This window comes from Tenebrio molitor, chromosome 3, assembly GCF_963966145.1.
Source record: "Tenebrio molitor chromosome 3, icTenMoli1.1, whole genome shotgun sequence".
Classification (NCBI taxonomy): Eukaryota; Metazoa; Arthropoda; class Insecta; order Coleoptera; family Tenebrionidae; genus Tenebrio; species Tenebrio molitor.
The window spans coordinates 4,348,331-4,366,557 of NC_091048.1; the positions used below are offsets into that span (position 1 = coordinate 4,348,331).

The 18,227-nt window shown below is 36.9% G+C and overlaps 2 protein-coding genes across 2 annotated transcripts in view; one reads left to right on the forward strand and one right to left on the reverse strand.

Moving 5' to 3' along the window:
• The window catches only part of LOC138127358 (guanylate cyclase 32E), a 74,115-nt gene that overhangs the window by 5,129 nt on the left and 50,759 nt on the right, over nucleotides 1-18,227 (reverse strand). Inside the window, exons 5-17 of the mRNA XM_069043402.1 lie at nucleotides 16,081-16,158; nucleotides 14,394-14,638; nucleotides 11,283-11,428; nucleotides 8,335-8,476; nucleotides 6,707-6,797; nucleotides 5,815-6,005; nucleotides 5,586-5,765; nucleotides 2,512-2,616; nucleotides 2,389-2,460; nucleotides 1,836-2,013; nucleotides 1,391-1,601; nucleotides 1,208-1,342; nucleotides 18-130 (exon numbers count right to left, since the gene is read on the reverse strand). Of these exons, the coding sequence (XP_068899503.1) occupies nucleotides 18-130; nucleotides 1,208-1,342; nucleotides 1,391-1,601; nucleotides 1,836-2,013; nucleotides 2,389-2,460; nucleotides 2,512-2,616; nucleotides 5,586-5,765; nucleotides 5,815-6,005; nucleotides 6,707-6,797; nucleotides 8,335-8,476; nucleotides 11,283-11,428; nucleotides 14,394-14,638; nucleotides 16,081-16,158 (1,887 nt within the window). The remainder of the gene's footprint in view (nucleotides 1-17; nucleotides 131-1,207; nucleotides 1,343-1,390; nucleotides 1,602-1,835; nucleotides 2,014-2,388; nucleotides 2,461-2,511; nucleotides 2,617-5,585; nucleotides 5,766-5,814; nucleotides 6,006-6,706; nucleotides 6,798-8,334; nucleotides 8,477-11,282; nucleotides 11,429-14,393; nucleotides 14,639-16,080; nucleotides 16,159-18,227) is intronic.
• LOC138127362 (uncharacterized) lies at nucleotides 6,874-8,336 on the forward strand. The gene is made up of 3 exons (XM_069043410.1): nucleotides 6,874-6,997; nucleotides 7,046-7,253; nucleotides 7,301-8,336. Exons 1-3 carry the CDS (start codon nucleotides 6,947-6,949, stop codon nucleotides 7,726-7,728), a joined length of 687 nt encoding a protein of 228 aa, XP_068899511.1. The 5' UTR covers nucleotides 6,874-6,946; the 3' UTR covers nucleotides 7,729-8,336.

Consider the following 18,227-nt stretch of genomic DNA (forward strand, 5'->3'; position numbering starts at 1 on the left):
TTGCCCAGATGTTTTACCTGTTTTCTTCTTCTCTTCCTGCAGCTGATCGGTGCGCTCGTCCACCAACACCTCCAAGTTGTTGGCGTACTTCTCCATCATGGCCATCATGTTGTCGAATATGTTTGGCCTCCTGTGGCGGGAAATTGTAATTAATGGAAGAAGCTGGTGATTGATTGGCTACAAGCTGGAGCTTGACGTCGACAACAAAAGCAAACTGAAATCTCACCATCGAGAGAAAAAGGGGGTTAAAGCTAGCATTCACCCCAAGAAAGTTTTTCGAATGGGTGGTTTGCATTGTTTGTTGCGATTAAGATCACTGCGGCCAAGAACATGTCTGACTCTATTGATAGCTGATTTTTCTCTATTAATTTTTATTTTTTCAGCTTAACAAACAAGGAAAGTAATAGCTATTTTTATGCTATCGACCCATTTCTAAATCTAAATCTACGTGGGTTATTATGGAAATAACAAAATAATAACAACAATAACTGCTAAAGAAACCGTCAATTATTGTGCTTTTTTAAAGCGTAGATTAATTGGAGCATGTTGACAACTAACCTAAAATTTAGAGCCAAACAAATTTTTCCTTTTTTTCTTTCTTTGCAATGTTTTACATTAAAAATAGAATGACTTAACGATTCCTATTCTAGAAGCAAATATCTAAGGGCACCCTTTGCTGAAAACAAATATGTTCAATTATGTCCCGATTGAACATAAACAAATGTCATTCCTGTCAAACGGCGGCAAATTCAAACTTTACACTGTTCTAAACGGTTTAATTTTTGCAACGCCTACTCAACGCGCGATATAAGGTGCTTTTATGAACAGAGAATAGATTTAAAATTCTACCAACAGTATTTTTTGTTTAGTGGAAAAAAATTATACGGTACTCGCTCCTTGAGAGCTTGTAATAAATCTCTAAAATAGGAAAAACCTCTTCTAGATCTGTTATAAGGCACTTACCGACCTAGAAATGTAATATACTATTATGCAACGAGTACGTAAAGCAGTTTTTTTCACGAATCGAAAGTGGCAACCCACTATGTACATTATTTTCAAAGAATGTGATCGTAAAAATGTATCGAAATTGATAATTGTTGATTATTTGTAGGATGCGAATGCTAGCTTTAGAAGTATTTTAATTTTTACTCATGAGTATAATAATGCAAAGAAAAGTAGTTGCGGGGGAGAGTGATACTGTACTAACATTCCTTTCCGGAGGGGTCTCAGCTTAGCTCGGATACTTTTGAAATCGGGGCGGTCGTCGGGATTCTCTGCCCAGCATTCCTTGAGACAGTCCCTGACGAAATCGAAACTGTTTTCTAAAGCTTCGAGTGCCGGTCTAAAAATATCATCTTGAATCGAGGAGCTTTACCCGGAAACGGAATACCTGAAGGGTTGGAGTCCGGTGTTGTGAATGATTTTGGTCAGGATTTCTGTGTACGACAATTCGGTCGTACCGAAAGGACCGTGCCGGCTGTGCAGTTCGTAAAGGATGATTCCGAAGGAATAAACGTCGCCTTTTTGTGTACCGCTCGGTTGGTTGTTCGAGATGAAGGAATCTTGCAAGCGGAGCAGTTCCGGAGCTTTGTACAACAAATCTGTTCAACCAAAAATGTGCTTTAGACGGTGGAAAATAATTATTGAAATTACGTTCGAAATTAGCTTTGCAAAAATCGAGTAAACTTCACTTCCAGCTCGATGTAAATTTTGGCAGAAAGACGCCGCAAATATATTGGTTCGGAAGTGTGGGCATTTAAATTTTAAATTTCCGGATGGTCCGATCGGAATTCGTTGGTTTCCCGGAGAGGTGTTTCCTTTGTGTGTAAACTCACTGTAGCATTTCTCCCGGACTTTGGCGGGGTCCTTGATCCCGGGCTGTTCCGCACCCCGCTTGAACTCCCTCAACCCGAAATCTGCCAGCTTGACCACCCAGCGCGAGTCCACCAGACAGTTGGCCGAATGCAAGGCACCGTGAAATCGGACGGGAGAATCGTGGAGGTAAATCATCCCCTAAATACAAACCAACACTTTTAATTTGTCCCGAATTCAAAGAGAAAAGCTAATCTAAACTAAAAAAATGACTCAATTAGGGTCTTTTTTATTTGATTTATTAATTGACATTTAGAAACCACACCAGAAAATCTATTCTGAAAGAAGAAATAGATGCGGCGAAAATTGTTTCAACTTCGAATTAATTGACGCAGAGCACAAACAACCACCTCATCATTTACAACTGTATTATTTCCAACTCAAAGTTGGTCACACTTTGCTTATTTAATGCATGGAATAAGAAATGGACTTGCCGACCCCGTATGTGGCCGTGGGGTGTTCATATAATTTTATGGGACCAATCGGAAAGGGATCGAACGTAATGAACGGACTTACCCTGAGGATGTCGCCCACGAGGGAGGCGATGAACATGTTGTCCAGTTTTACGTCCTCGTTTTCGAGAATGTCCTGCGGATTGTTGGTGTTTGGTAAAGCGGTTTGTTGCAAGGGGCGACTTACCTTCAGGCTTCCCCTCGTGCAGTATTCGGTGACTATGCAAATATTTGGAGGGTCGGTGCAGGCGCCGATAAAAGCGTTGAGATTGTCGTGACGAAGGTCGCGCATCTGCAAGTAACAGCAACGCTAAATCAAATTTGGGGGTAAAAAAATTGAGGAGCATTAGGGGTGGCGGAATAAACGAGGTGCAAAATTCAAAATGACAACAACGCGAGCGTAAGCGAATACATTTCATATTTATATAACGACATTTTGAAAGGTCTTAAAAATTATTATATCTACTTCTCTTGTTTCACCATTTAGTCAGTTAGTATTTTTTTTTAGGTTTCAAAATGGGGAAAACGTGTCTCGTGAAAATTTATTATCAGTCGTTTGTGTTTATAATTGTAACACCTGTTGCTTCCCTCTTTAAAATTGATTGTGAGAGGTTTGAGACTCTGGTTCGTACAAATTCGAGGTAATTATTAAGAAATATTGCTGATTTAAAATTTGAATAATGAAGAACCCTTGCATCATCTAGCAGGATAAACAACTTCTCTTTCTTGTAAGTTTGGGGACTTAAAGGGGTCCATTAAACCAGATACAGTGCTTACCAAGAAGTATGCAATTGATTGCTTCAGCAAAAATTTTACAAAACAAAACGATTTTCGGTATATGTCAAATTTGACATTAAAAAAATATATGAAAGTGATACGTAAAGTAAAATTGTTATAGATGTTTATTGTCAGTGTCAAAGTTTTTAAAAATTCAGTGACTGTACCGCTAAAAAATGTAAAAAAATATTTACTGTTTTTGCGGAGACTGTACGTAGAGAAATAATTTTTGACCAAAATCTATGAAAGTAAATGCATTCACGTTGTTTTGGCATAATGCATTTAATTTGGTAGTAAAGTGTCTGTTGAATTAGGTTATGTTTTTCTAAATTTGAGGTTATAAATAGCGTCAATGCTGGTGCATTGTTGTCAGTTTTACTAGTTTGCAGTAGAAGAATACTCAGATATCGCGGGAAATTCAGCAACATGTTATGTTCATTTTGATAGGTCCGCATATCAGGCATTTTAGTGACGGAAATCAGTGTGTCCAACGTTAAAAAAATAAATCGTGGCCTCTCACTATGTCAAAATAATGTGAACTGTGTTTAAGTAACAGCACAAAGAGCACTACTTCCTTTTTATGAGAATTTCTATTAGACAAAACCAATTTATCAAAAGAATCTGAACAATGAAGGGCCCAAAGAAGAAGAAGAAGAAGAAAAGAAGAAGAAATAGAAACAATCCTAACTTTGGAATAATGTTAGGAGTTGATCGAAAACAATCCAGTTAGGTCAGGTCAGGTCAGGTCAGGTCAGGGATAGAGTAGAAGACCTGACCTAGTCAAAAGAACCTTTTGTTAGTCCTTCTCAAAGTTCTTGGAAAAAATCCAAAAAGAAGAAAAATAGTTTCATAAAGCTTATGATATGCGAACAAAAGAACATCAAGTACAGAAAAGATAGACTCTTTTTCAAGAGACTTCGATATAGTACTCTACGGTTCAGTACCTGGAAGATATGGGAAGAGACAAACCAGTGGTTCCACATTGACTCGAGGTTAAAAGGAAGATTAGTCGGACCATTAAAATTACTTTTGAAGAAATGGTCTAAGAGGATTGAATCATCTTCCAAAGAACTTTACGGGTATGGGACAATAAAAGCTTCTGAAAGTTATCTTTTGAGCATCAAATCTATTGCTCCACAGTCGATATTAAATTGGCAACAAAGAAACAATTCATAAAGTTAATTATCAGGGACAGTGAGACGAAACAGCTTCGTTGATTTAGAATTTATCATTAAATTGCGAACCATATTCAATAAAAGAAAAAAGCTCCTTCTGGTGTGGACCTTCGTGCTGAAATCATTTTATTCAAATTTGTAGAAAATATTCAAGTACAGAGCTTCAATTCAAAAGATTTATAAAAAACATGGCAAAAAAAGAAAATGATCTTTCTCCACGACTGTTAAAGAATGAATGCATTCTTGTTGGATATTCAATGAAAGAATGATATCCATTCCACGCCCCGTGTTAGAATATACTGAAATCCACGGCTGTCGGCCAATCACATCCCTCGTATTTTCATTCGAAACGAGGCACAATTTTAATTGTCAAATATTAAAAATCAAATTAAATTAAATTGTCAAAGATTGTTTTTTCTTGATATAGTCTTCAACTCGCGTATAATGGCTATTATTTACCACTCGCCTTCGGCTCGTGTTGGAATTTTCATCCTCTAGAATAATCATTATACGCTCATTGAACAATGTACTATTTTTCATAATTTATACTTTTTAAAGTGTCATTGTGAATTTAATAACATTTCTGTTTCAATTATCAATAAATATAATGTTTTTTTTTGGTTGTTTTTTTTTATTTTTGCCCCAAATCATGAGATAAAACATAAATAGTGTCCGTTGTGCTTGTGAGAAAAATAAATAAGTGTCTTCTTTCACTCATTTTCGGACATCTGATATTTTTTGCTTGTTAGATTCACATTTCAAAGTTCTAGGTTATTTATTTTATTTTCCCGCGTTTAACACCCCCCGCTGTAAATTTTCCTTCATTTGACTTTCAAGCGATTTTACTCGAAACTAGATAATATTGAGTGAGTCCCTAAAAATAATTTTGTAGTGAAATACACCTGAAATCCGACCCCTTATCCATATTCTATCACATCTCATTCTCATATTCCTTCAGTCGTGTTTTTATAGTTTCATCATATTAGATGTCACGGCAAGATGAAATACGAGTACGAGGGTAGTAAACATATAAACTAAACGCCGGCAAAACAACAATAAAACCACCCCATTTCATTCAGGTTTGTGTTACAATGTAAATCAAAAATCTCGAACCTCCTTAATCTGTTTTTTGTTACCAAACTCGGACCGGAATAAAATCATAATCCGGAAAATTATAAGAGAAAGCGCCGGCGAAATCCGCGTTGCAACTTTAATGAATATAAATTAAAACTTTTCAACAGTTAAAACGGCGTTTGAGTCCGCACAGAGGGTGCTTAATAGAGAGCAACGAATTTCCATAAAGACAAACCATTTTTAATTCCTTCTTCATTTCCCTGGTGATGTCGATGGACTTTTTGTGCACCTTCTTGATCGCGAACACTCGACCCTTGTAGATACCGATCTGGGTGAAAATTGTTGAATAGCGGAAGTCTGCGTCGGGGTTGGAGCTGAGAGACACTTGGCTCGTCCTTATCAGGGGATGAATCGACTGAAATAGAATAATGAAAAAGTGTACCTGCGACAACATCTAAACTGACTCGAGTTATTTTAGTGCCTAGGGAGTTGGCGTTCGGTTCTTCGTTGATTTGGATGTCTTTGAAGTCGACCTTCCACAACAAACTATCCAATTCTTGTTCGTATTTCCAATTCCGGTAGAAGACCAGCGAGATTATCAGGAAGACGAGGACGATTCCTCCGGTCACGCCGCTCGTTATCTCCATAGTGTGAGCTACCGGAGAAATCAATTAGCTAATTGCCAATTAAAGGGCGCTAATTGGTTCAATCGGCGAATGAGCACGAGGCTCTCGTTAAGTCTGATTAACTTAATGTTTCGAAGGAGTCGGAAGGGGGCTCTCTTACGCATCGGAAAGGAAAGGATACATATTTCATTCCTGCCCGAAGGGGGGCGGCTGCTGAGGCTTTCCAGAGCTGTTTCAACCACACTGACGGTGCAGAAGGAAGTTGGTAGGTACTGAGAGGTTGATACTGACCCAGCATTTACCTTATCTGTGATAAGAGACCTGTGCTCAAACCATGATGTGATGGTGTGGGGAAACCTTTGAAAAAAACCCACACCAGGGCAGGCGGTACCGGGGTTAGAACCCAGGACCTCCCGAATGCAAAGTGGCGCGCCAGGCGCTTGGCCACAGTGCTCGATTGTTACGCATAGATCAACAAGGTATTATTTGCTTAGGATCTGGCAAATTAAAGTTACTTTTATTTGGAATAAAAACGTACAAAATACGAGGGTGTATTGATAACTTTCTAGCCTAGTATGAGAGAAAACTACATATTTGTCAAATGATTTTATTTTACTTAACACGATCCCCTATCGACTCTAAGATGGGTGACATAACGTTTATAAAGTGCGTTTTGTGTCGCCTCGGCTGCGCCTCGGCCAGAAAACTCAGACTCGGACTTTATACTTACTGATGCACTTCTCCCCTCTGAAGCCGCAGGCGGGGGCGGCGATCGGGGGTTGACCCCCCACCCAATCAATCGTGTCCGTGATGTGAAGAATCTGAGGACAAACCCGGTGTTAGACAACGTCAACATTTTTGTTGACGTGACCGTGAAGCACATCACTTACTCAGCGTTTCGCAATTATACAAAAACAAGCTGATAAGCGACCTCCTCGAGGAAATTGTCTCAGTGCGGTCCTCGCCTACGATGAAAAGTTGCGCGATGTCTGTTTTCCTCCTAAGCACCGGCCTCTTCGACGTGAGTTACCCGAACAAACATCGAACTTTTCTACTTTGTGAATTGCAGATGATGCTCGGCGGTGGCTCTAACGTGCTCCCGACAAAAGAGGAACAAGCGAATCTCTTAACAAACGTTCAAGAAGTTTTCGAACAACTCCAACTCATGGTAAACATCGAGGCGAATTCAACAGATGAGTCTGTGGTGAGCGACATAAACAGAACGGTTGAAAGAGCCAAAGACAAATTAGAGTTGGTCGAAGAACTATCTCTGACAAGTAAGTACCGCTCGAGTGCAAATCCCGGCTTAAGCGATCTCTTGTAGAGATGTCTTGCGGAAGCAACCAAGTGTGCATGCTGGAATCCAAACAAATTATACAGAAACTGGTGGAAGACGGTGCGGGGGAGTTGGAGGCCTGCGTGAGCCAGGGTTCGGCCGAAGTGACAGCAAACTCGTTCAGTTTAATGAACACGACATTATTTGCGACGGAATGCGGTCAAAATTTGCTGGATACGTTGTATAATTGCAGTCGCAGGCCTGGCTTGCAGGTGATATCCTGCTACAAGGACGTGATTGCGGAGGACGTGGCTCCGGTTAAAAGGACGCTGTTAGGGGCCATCGAAGCGCACAAGGAGGGCCATTTCAGGACGATTGAGATAAGAAATGTGGCCAACGATTGTGTCGATGGAGTTATGAAGAGATACGAGAGTAGGATAACGGAAGTTCTGAAAGATGCTCTGCAATGTACCTAACTCCAGAACTGGACCTAGAGATTAAACGACTAAGAACGATAAAATAACTTGAGAAAAGTGTTTTTCATTTTTTTTAAATTATATACAGGGTGTTTTTGAAATGCGTGCAGAAATTTTAACCACGAGCTACTGGCTTCATGTAGAACTCGGAAAAAATATCTAATAAAATGACATTTATTTTTTGAGCATTTTAAATATACACCCTGTATATCATATTTTATAAAACGTACACCAACGCGGTTTCCTTGTTTTAAAGCATATTTCCTATAGGTTACTTCGCATTGGCGTACATTTTATAAAACCTGATATACAGGGTGTATTTTTAAAATGTGCTGAAATTTTACCAACGAGGTTGTAGGACAACGTAGAAACTAAAAGCAATTTAAAAAAATTGTAGCTCAAAAAATAAATGTCATTTTTGAAGCCAGTAGCTCGTGATTAAAATTTCTGCACGCATTTCAAAAACACCCTGTACAGGAGTTCTCATTTTGTGGTATTGTTGGCGTTTTGCTGGATTTTAATTCCATCGAGGAGGGAAAAATCGTGGCACTTAATTCGTGTAAAAACTGTGCTGTAATGAGATAATTGTGGTAATTTATTACTTACCGGTAGCCTAGAGTCGGTTCTTTTCAGCGCAAAAACCCCAACAGGAAACAAACCGAATTCCTCTTCTCCATTGTAGGCCTTTCGGGCTATTAAAGTGTAATTGCCTTCGGCATCGCCGTTCTCGTCCATATAAACAATGTAACTGTTGAATAAAAAGTGTTTAGTCGGGAGTTATGTCTATGAGTTAATTACTCGACATCCGAGTCAGTTCGATTCCAGTGGAGTAATTACTGTCGAGATTGTCACTTGTGATGTTACTGTCATAGTAGCGAGCAATCCTTTTAACATGCATGAGGGATTAAATGAAATGTGAAGAAATTCCGGAGCGTCCCGATTTAATTAAAAACAGTTACGTGGACGGAATTGACTTGGCAGTGAAGTCGCTGCATTGTAAAAATTTTGTTGGGAATTATCCCGGTTCTGGTTGGAGCGTTTACGGTACAAAATACGAAGAGAATTGAATTGGCGATTAGCAGAAATTGGAATGGAATTTTTCCTGACGGTTTCACGTGTGGTCACTTTTTAAATTTGTGTGTGTGTGTGTGTGTGTGTTTGATATTGGAGCAAATATGGAAAGGGGAAATTAGATTAGATGAAATTGTTAAGAAAATGATACCTCTGGCGACTTGCACAACAAGCAGTTGTGAAAAGAAAATAATTATCTTTAATATCGTCAGAAATGTCAACTACAACATAACAAATCAAGCTTTAGGGAATAATTTTACGGAAACTGTGTAAGAAGATAAAATAAATGTACGCATTGTGGGTTTGATTAAATGATAAGTAGCTCAATGAAAAGGAGAAAATTAATTTTATGGAGTCCGGGATGTCTCATTCGGATATAGAGATCAATAAAATAACAAATTCATCTGTAAGTTGTTGTAATTGAAATATCGAAGAAACAAGAATTTTAGGAATTGTTAAAATTATCGAACCTGTTTAATCACAATTTATGTGAAAATAAATTGAACAAATTTATTATACAGTGTCTATTAATGAATGGGGGATCCTAGTAGGCGTTGAAAGTTTACCGACTCTTTCACCAAAAATTGAATTACATATGTATGTTAGTATGATCTACAATATGCAACTCTCAGAACAAATTTTACTGATTACATAGCTTGACAAAATAGGTGCTTATAAAAAAAATAATGAAATGCATTATTGATAGGTCTGAACACTCTCAACAAATTACGTATTTATTATACACTTAAGAAGAAGGTAATCAATCAGTGATTGAGTTAAAAAAGTAACAATGAAAATTAAAGAAATGGCTCAAAGTGTCCTTCCTCAATGTTGCTCTAAACATCTTCCCACTCTCACTTTCTTATTTTAAAAAATATTTACAACTATGTCCACTCTCCGTCTCTTTTAACACCGTTGCGGCAATAAAACATTATACCTAATGAACTTATTTTGTGTGAAGATCATTTGAGCAATTACTTCAAAAATATTTGCGAGGTTATAAAATTATGCTGATTTATGCCGAATATAAACACAGATAAAGACAATACCTTTGTAACACCACCGGAAATTATCTACCTTTGCATAAAAGTTTTTTAAGAATAAACAGACCAGGACGGCAATAAACAACAAAGCAGAACTTCGAAAGCGGAAATGAGGTTAAGTTGACTTTGTTGACAGATTATGAATATTTGAGAGTTTGCAATTAGTATTTCATGAATTTGGTAATTGTTCACTTTAACTACTTCTGGAATTTTCGCGTTTTTTTTTGGATAGACAGCCTCAGGGCGTCCTCCTAGATCGTGTCCTACCATTCAAACCTTATGAATTTAAACGAGGTGGCAAATTCAAATTCCTGCGGTCTTACATTCTTTTATAGACAGTCTGTATTTATGTTTCAATACCTCTTGTTGTTAAGCAATATTTTTAAATTTATATTTTATGAAAACTAACAATAAGTCACAAAATATATTTGATCGTCAAAGCAATTTTTTACTGTTATTCACCTCAATGGAAACCCTTGTTTCATCACAAGTCATCCTGTGAGAGACTGCTTATATCTCAGGTATTTTTCCGTCGACTCGGCGTCCTCTTATATTTTAGACAGAAAATATAAAAAGATGAAGTGACAAGACCATTTTAGTTTCGGTTTTGCGATTTTCTGCCATCAAATCGGCATTTCACGCCCGTGAAATTACCATAACAACGAGCTGCCAATGTTTTTTCTGTCACCCATCTATCATCCCCTTTTGTGGGGGCAAACAAAACGCAACACAGAAAATTTAACAAACTTGTGTTGCTCCATTTAAACCAAATCCACATCTTTTTATCAAACGTAAAACTGACGATCGAAAAAGAAAAATCCAGTAGTTATTACTATTATTTATTCTAAATTCTAAAAAAATGTTTTAACGTAAATGAGCAGTAATTTATTTCCGAAAATCTTGCCATTATTTATCAAATAATTAATTTTGTGTCAAGACGTACAAAGCGCCCAATTAACTGTTAATTAAATGTGCGTAAATGAAATGGTTTCCTGAAATGAAATTGGATCTCAAATTCGTCGAAGTTATTTCTTTTGCTTTGTACAAGCATATCTGAAATTGCTTCAGAAAGTATCTAATTACCAATCGTTACATTGTTGATCAACTTTAATAAAATCACATTTTCAACAAACTCAATTGAGAAACTTAATTATGTACGTCGTTAACTGTATTTGCTTCATTACTTTTTTTTAATCACCACGTAACAAAATAATTATCCGAAACACATTTAATGAGCAAAACATCAAACCCCGACTTCTCAATAAAAGCGTAGCAATTGTAAAATAAAATTGACATCTGTGATTTGAGTTATGTCTTAATCTGTGCAGTTTCCTGCAGGATCCAAGGATTAATCTCCTTCGACCGAACTGATTCCAATATCCGTGCAGTTAAAATGAAACCAATGAATTACTACTGCAAGCTGAAACCTAACTAACTTACCCCATAGCACTTTTGTAATGAGTTTCTTTCATGTGGTCAACGATGGCTGTGCCGTTCCTGGGGTCTCCATTTTCATCCATAACTTGAATTAGAGCTTTGGCGTAAAGATGAACGGCGTCATATAAGTAAGCTGCTTCGGCTCTGATCTGGACAAATACGAAAGATTAATTCCCACATACATCAAACGTGCGTGTTCAGCCAATCAGAGCGCTTGCTTTTATCAAAAATGTTTATCGTGATAAAAACGTCCTACTACTCTGTCATCTGTCAAAAGTGATTAAAATTGCATGCTACTCTTGTCAGATTCTCAAATTGTTTTTAATAATTGTGTTTTTAATAACTGTATTATAAATAAATAATTACCTAACGTTAAAGTTTGTGTTCTGGAATTAATAAAAATAACACGACCTAAATTTTAGTATCTGATAAATTTCCCAATTTTCACTTAAACATATTTGGGCATTTTTATTCAAGGTTAAACCCTCGAGCTAAAGCTCTCGGGCCTAACCAGAATAAAAATGCCCAAATTCAACTCGTAAAATTGTCAAAGCAAAAAGTTTTCGTGAAATTGAAAAATTTATCCAATAAAAAAAATTAGGTCTTGTTATTTTATCTTGTTATTTTATGTTTAATAAAAATATATCACAGACACCTATTTGATTTAATGAAGAAATTAGCGATTATCAATTGATTGAAATTGCGGGGGCAAATATCACCCGTGCAAAATGATTGAATTGGCTAATTCGAATGAACGATACTTTTTGCATTACCAATTGTAGCACTGCGCCGGTAAATAGACGAAGCCACAAAATGCAAATGCAAGAGTTAGCAAACGCTGTGTTAAAATGCAGTTGACGTTGCATTATACGGGGTTTCGGTTCAAGCGAGTGCAACTTGCAATGTAAGTTGTTTAAAATGGAAATTAGATTTTTTGTCTGTTGGGGCAGTGCACGTGATTTACTTATTGCAAGAACAGTTTCTCTACTAGAGGACAAGAGATAACAAAAATAAAGAAAGAATGTATTAAGAGTAAAATAATAAAATTGTGGTTGTTCGGGTGATTGTATTAAAAGAAGGCACGGCATCCAGGCCGGAGTTATATATCATCGCGGTTATTTCTATCAAGCAATGATAATTCCATTTTTATTTTTCTACTTTGCTGTGTTAGTTTTACGAAAATTTCTGTTTGTACGAAATTTCACTTCACAGGGGGGATTTTTTGTCTATGATGTTTGGGTTGGTACTCCTGTTCTGATTGTTATTGTTTGACAACTGACGTTCGATTTTGTTGGATATTCAAGGTCCACTAACAGAAATTGCGTGATACTGCCAATATGACAAAAACAAAAGTTTCCCAAAACAGTATCTTAATAGGCTTCATTAAAACACTGTTTTTGGTGTTATAACATAGTCATTAAAGACGCAAAGTAGAAAAATAGTATATTAAAGAACGAGTTTTATAAGGGTTGATTTGACGCACGAGTCCCAAGTGTAGAATACGAGCCGTAGGGGAGTTTTCTATGGGACGAGTGCGCCAATGCCCTTATAAAACGAGTTTTTTATGTTATTTTTTCGAATTTGCACTCTTGTTTTAATTCTTAAATAAAAACATTAATTGGTAATTCAAGGTAACGGATGCAACTACATCTGCAACAGATGTTAAAAAGTAGAGTTTGAACATTAATATTGGAAGTTTTTTGGTGTAAATGACAATAATACACTGAAGTATTGATAAAAATTTTTTGTACTCATAGCCTTGAAAGCAACGCTTCCAACATTCAATGCTCGCTCCGAAACGAGTGCTTCCCGGTCGACTCGAATGTAAAAATTGCAAAAAACACTGGCCCTTTGAGGCATTAAAAAAAAAATCTGTCTTGATAATAATAAAATTTAGGTCATAAAATACAACTTCCCTGGGTTTTCCTCCGTTAAAAAAGTACGGTAAGATTTATAATCGTTGAAAATTGTTCCTACAAAATTCACAAATTATTGCAAAAATTGAAATATCAAGTGAAACAATTGTTTCCAACAACCAAAGATCACTGCCTACTTGGTTTTATATCGTTTATGTTTAATGTATTAAAACAAAAAAAATTAATTTAATTTTCGTACAAAAAATATTGTACGAACCGCTTGCGTGAAGACATCTTCCGTTCATTCGCGCTTTAATTAAAGGCACTCGCTCCTTCGTCGCTCGTGCTTTAAAAAATGCGCTCATGCGGGAACATCGTCTTCCCGCACTTGGTTCGTAAATAACTATTCTTAGAGATGTATTAAACCACGAGTGCTTTAATAGATAGCCATAAACGATTCCAAATTGAATACAATAATAGACCTATTAGAGACGCAAATTTTAAAAGAATTATAATAATTGCAAAAGTAAATTAAACAAGATAACCTGTTTCGTAATTTATATTAGCTGTAAGGGAGATATTTTAGCATTACAAAAATGTCAGATTAAAACACCATTACGGTCTTCTCATTCAGGCAAGATGGGTGTCATTTGTCAAATGTAAATTTCAAAACTTCGTAATTCGTTATTATCGCGATAAAACCCGTTTCCTGTACTGGTTGTGACATTTGATTGATCATTTCTTATCAATACATTTGTGTGTAATGTCGAGGAACACGTCCTGCTTTCCAGTCTGAATCAGGCAATTTATCATTGCGAAGAAACATATTTTATTTGAATACATAAAATAAATCTCCTTTCGCAGATACCCCAAAAATTTGCGATATAAAATTAAATATTCCATGCATTTTTAATTTATTGTGGTTAGAGTTGACATAAAATTAATCGAAGACTTTTAAACCCTGAGACACCGCTCCCATTTTTCATTCATATTTTTTCTTCGGCGAATATTTCATACCGTCCCTTAACAGTCTATACACAACGTAATATCGAACGATTAATGTCACCCCATTTTATATAAAAATGGGGGACGCTGCCTAAGCCTCACTGAAAATGTACCATTTGCAGGATAAAAAGTGATGGCCATATTTCCCTGCTCTTATGTCAATAATGGCCGAAGCGCGGTACTTCATCTCTGGGGGTGTTTCTGGGGTGCAGGTAACATTCAGTCATGAATGGATGAATTACGAACGTCTTACCCGTTTCGCTCCCCCGACGAAGATAAGGGGATTAGGGAAATTAAAAGGTGGCCTCTCCATATACGAATTCACGAGTATTGTGAAGTTTTCGAAGCCCACAGGACTGGAAGGAACCACTCCTAAATAATTCCGGAAGGCTTTCTGGGCCACTGGGTCCGACTCGTCACGGAGCAGTCCTCGCAAGTATTTCGATGGGTTTTCGCTGTCGTATTGCTCGATGTCCACGCCCAGGACAAAGTATTCGCCTAAGACAAAAAAACTTTAAATTGATTAATTGGGAGCGTAGAAAGGACGAAATGAGAGAACATTGGTTTGTAAATTAATGAATACATATTTATGAGAAAATTGGAATTTTTTCTTACGAAAACTTTCAAGTCTTTCAGATTTTAAAAGTTGAATATGTAATGTTTGTTTTTTTAGGCACCCTTAATGAAAACGGTAATTTTATGTACTCACGAGCGGACGAAAAGTAACTCTTTTTCGGACGCACTTTTTCGTACGCACTTTTTCGGACGCACTTTTTCGGACGCACTTTTTCGGACGCACTTTTTCGTACGCATTTTTTCGGACGCACTTTTTTGGACGCCATCTGTTGGTCTGTTTAGTAAGTTAGCAACGAAACCAAAGTAATTGTATTGCAAATAAATAGTAAATTTCTAGTTTTGTTTTCTTAAACACTTGTTGCCCAATCTCTCGATGAAAGCAAATAATTTACACAGCGTTCTAGTTAGGAAATCACCCCCTCGTTAATTAATATTATTCAGGAGACGTCGCGGAAAGTCGTGTAACAAAGACAACAAGAGGAAAAGTTAAACTGTGTGTAGGATCGAGCCGAAACCATTACTTTCATCTCAAATTTATTACGCTACATACGGAACGTGACAGGTTTACACAACTAGGAGCTTTAATTGATTGTTGCTCTATCAAACGAGCTGAAAAAGCGGACCTTGACCTGGAATGAAAATCCTGAATTTGGCGGTCCCGATAGGTTTATAATTCACAAACGGATCCGGTGGAAAAAGCCAACATAATCATCCCTTATGTCGGAGCAAAGCTGGTTGGGTTCCGGTTTACCGGAAATCACACCGGAAGCTGGAGCAATGTCCGGATATGTGATTTAATCTCCGTCCCCTCCATCAATATACGGAACATTGATACGTTTCCAGTTTCCAGAGCTCGCCTAAGTAGTCGGCGGGATGTTGGTATCTGAGGAGGGTGGATTTCGAACTGAATACTCCGGATATATAACGGAGTGGTTTACGTCACAATAAGTACAACACACGATAAGAACGAAATCTTCGATCGATCAAAAATTTATTATGAAGGGATTTCGTCGCGGGGGAGGTGATTTAAACATTTCTATCACGTTTTCACACGTTTTAAAGATTACTTTACACTGGGCCACAAGATTCTTATTCCTTTCTCACGACACTCTTTATTAAATCAGATTGCCAAAAAGTGCCTTTTGCCTCGCCGGTTGTCAAGCCTCGGCTGCGCCTCGGCTGCGCCTCGGCCATTAATATCCTAATTTAAGTAAATAAATCGTGTCGATTAAAACTGGAACATTCATCGCGTTAGTGCAACTAATATCTCTTTTTATCATTATTACAGTTCTCGAGTGCCATTCGTGCCATATTAAAAACCTCTGGAGCAGTCGTGAAGAGTTTTAAGTGGTGCAATTACAAACCTTTATCGAACAGTTTCTTCTCCTCCATCGCGACCATAAGACCCAAATGCTCGTAATGGTGACCCAAAATTACGAAAACTGCAACAATTAGACCGAATTTAGTATCAAACTTTACACATTACGGACTCATACGTGGCTGTTATCATAACAAATAGCCACGATATGATCCACACAATTCACAGTTATTAGTCTTAGATTCCACCGAGTGGTATGTTCCAGTTCAGATATCAAAGAAGACAAATAGGGAGATAAATTCCCTAACTGTGTTGTACAATGAATTAACCACAGCTCTTTCTTTTCGGTTTTAAAGAGATGCTTGCGACTGGGGTGAACAGCCGGCTAATATATGTGGCAGGATAATGGCGGCATAAATCGTCCTTTTCTCAAAATTAGGAAACACGAATAAAGTTTTTATTTATTAAACGCATTATGAGCGGAATAAATCTCTGGAAAGCTCGAAACTTTACGAAATTTTTGAGTGTTGTTCGAATCCGAAACACCTACAAGCTTTTAAGCACGGTGCGTCGATCCTTAAGGAGTAAACTTTTTTATTTCATTGTGAAATATATCCCGCAGAATTATTACAAAAATTCTCCGACTCCGCAGGTAATCGATTTAATATGAAAGTAAAAGAAGTTGCAGGGTCTGGGGAGGATGTAATGGTGTTAGCGTCACACAAATCAGGAAATATTACAGTTCGGTTATTACTTTTCAGTTTGGATGAATGAAAACGTCATTAGGTTGACATCACTGTAATCCAGTTTCAAATTGAGTGCGATGCAAGAATATAGAATAATTTTCACATTTCGCCGGATACGTCTTATTGGGAAAAATGACGTATATTGGATCTACTCGGAAAGTAGAAAAATCGGCTGTTTTTGGATTTTGTAGATAGTTTACTTCCTTATTTATGTTAATAACCTAGACGTGGTTCTCTGGTGGAATTTCTGAAAACAAACAAATAAAATCGAACTGTGAAGATTTTGAATAATTTGTGAAGGTTTCAACGCTTTCGATATTAGAACGATTCAGTTTATCTAATTAATGGAGTTTTATTTGCTCCGTGAAAGGAAATAAATTCCAAGGATGTGTGGAAATCCCATTTAGTGCAGTAGACAAAACGGAAAAATCCGATTTATCTTTTAAATTCTATTTAGACAGACACAAAGCCTATTTCGGAGCATTAAAAAGAGTCTTTAGGAAAATGGTCTATAAAGCTTAGCTATCACCAAAATTTATTTACTGCTACTAATCAATGTCCATAAAATATTTTCCTTCAACGTACGGTGCAGATTTAAAATTGTCAAGTATGTAAAAATTATGAATTTGTTTATTTTCAATATCTGGAAAAAATTATGCATCAATATAATTTTGTTGAAATAAAAATACCCCAAGGCAGAGACCTAATTAAGCAAATTTACATTCACACTGAATGAATATTAATTTCGCACAAAATTATATTGAAATTCGTACTTTTGCATTAATGCTTGTTAATCACAGTCTTCGTTTGCCAATAATTCGTGCCAATAATTCGTCTCCCCTTTTATCCCGATGCCGGCCCTGTATTGAACATTCCAGGTAGGCCTCACCACTTCGCGGTGGATCATTACTCATCTAAACCAGTTACATCACCTTTGTAAAAAGGTGCTGCTTGGCTACTCTTCTGGACGCTTCCCAGTTGTTCTTCCCGCCTTATGATATTTTCAATAAAGAATTTTTGAAGAGTGATTTTATATCATTATAATTATAAAATGGAAGATCTGAAAAACATGATCCAAAAACTCATGGAAGAAGTGAAGGAAATCCGACACCACAAATATCAAGAGATACTAGTCAAGCTCGATGAAGAAAATAAAGAGATAAAGAGAGAAAACAATGAAATGAGGACGAAAATACAATACATGGAAGATAAAATAGAGCAAATGGAAAGACACCAGAAAAAGAACAATATAGTAATTTATCGAATGGAATTGATGAAAGAAAAAAATGACACGTTGGAGAAAACACTAGAAAAGTGGATCAAAAATAACCTGGGGATAGTCGTCGAGATTGTGTGTAGAAACTCAACAAGAAAATGTACGTGGGACAAGTGGGTAAATACAGAAAAAATCATGCTTACCTGGGAAAACGAAAATAAAAAGATCTTT

Bases quoted from the DNA above. Each gene is read 5' to 3' on its own strand.
- LOC138127362 (XM_069043410.1), top strand. From the start codon at position 6,947: ATGAAAAGTTGCGCGATGTCTGTTTTCCTCCTAAGCACCGGCCTCTTC. The intron at 6,998-7,045 runs GTGAGTTACCCG...TGTGAATTGCAG, and splicing joins TAAGCACCGGCCTCTTCGAC to ATGATGCTCGGCGGTGGCTC. The intron at 7,254-7,300 runs GTAAGTACCGCT...GATCTCTTGTAG, and splicing joins CGAAGAACTATCTCTGACAA to AGATGTCTTGCGGAAGCAAC.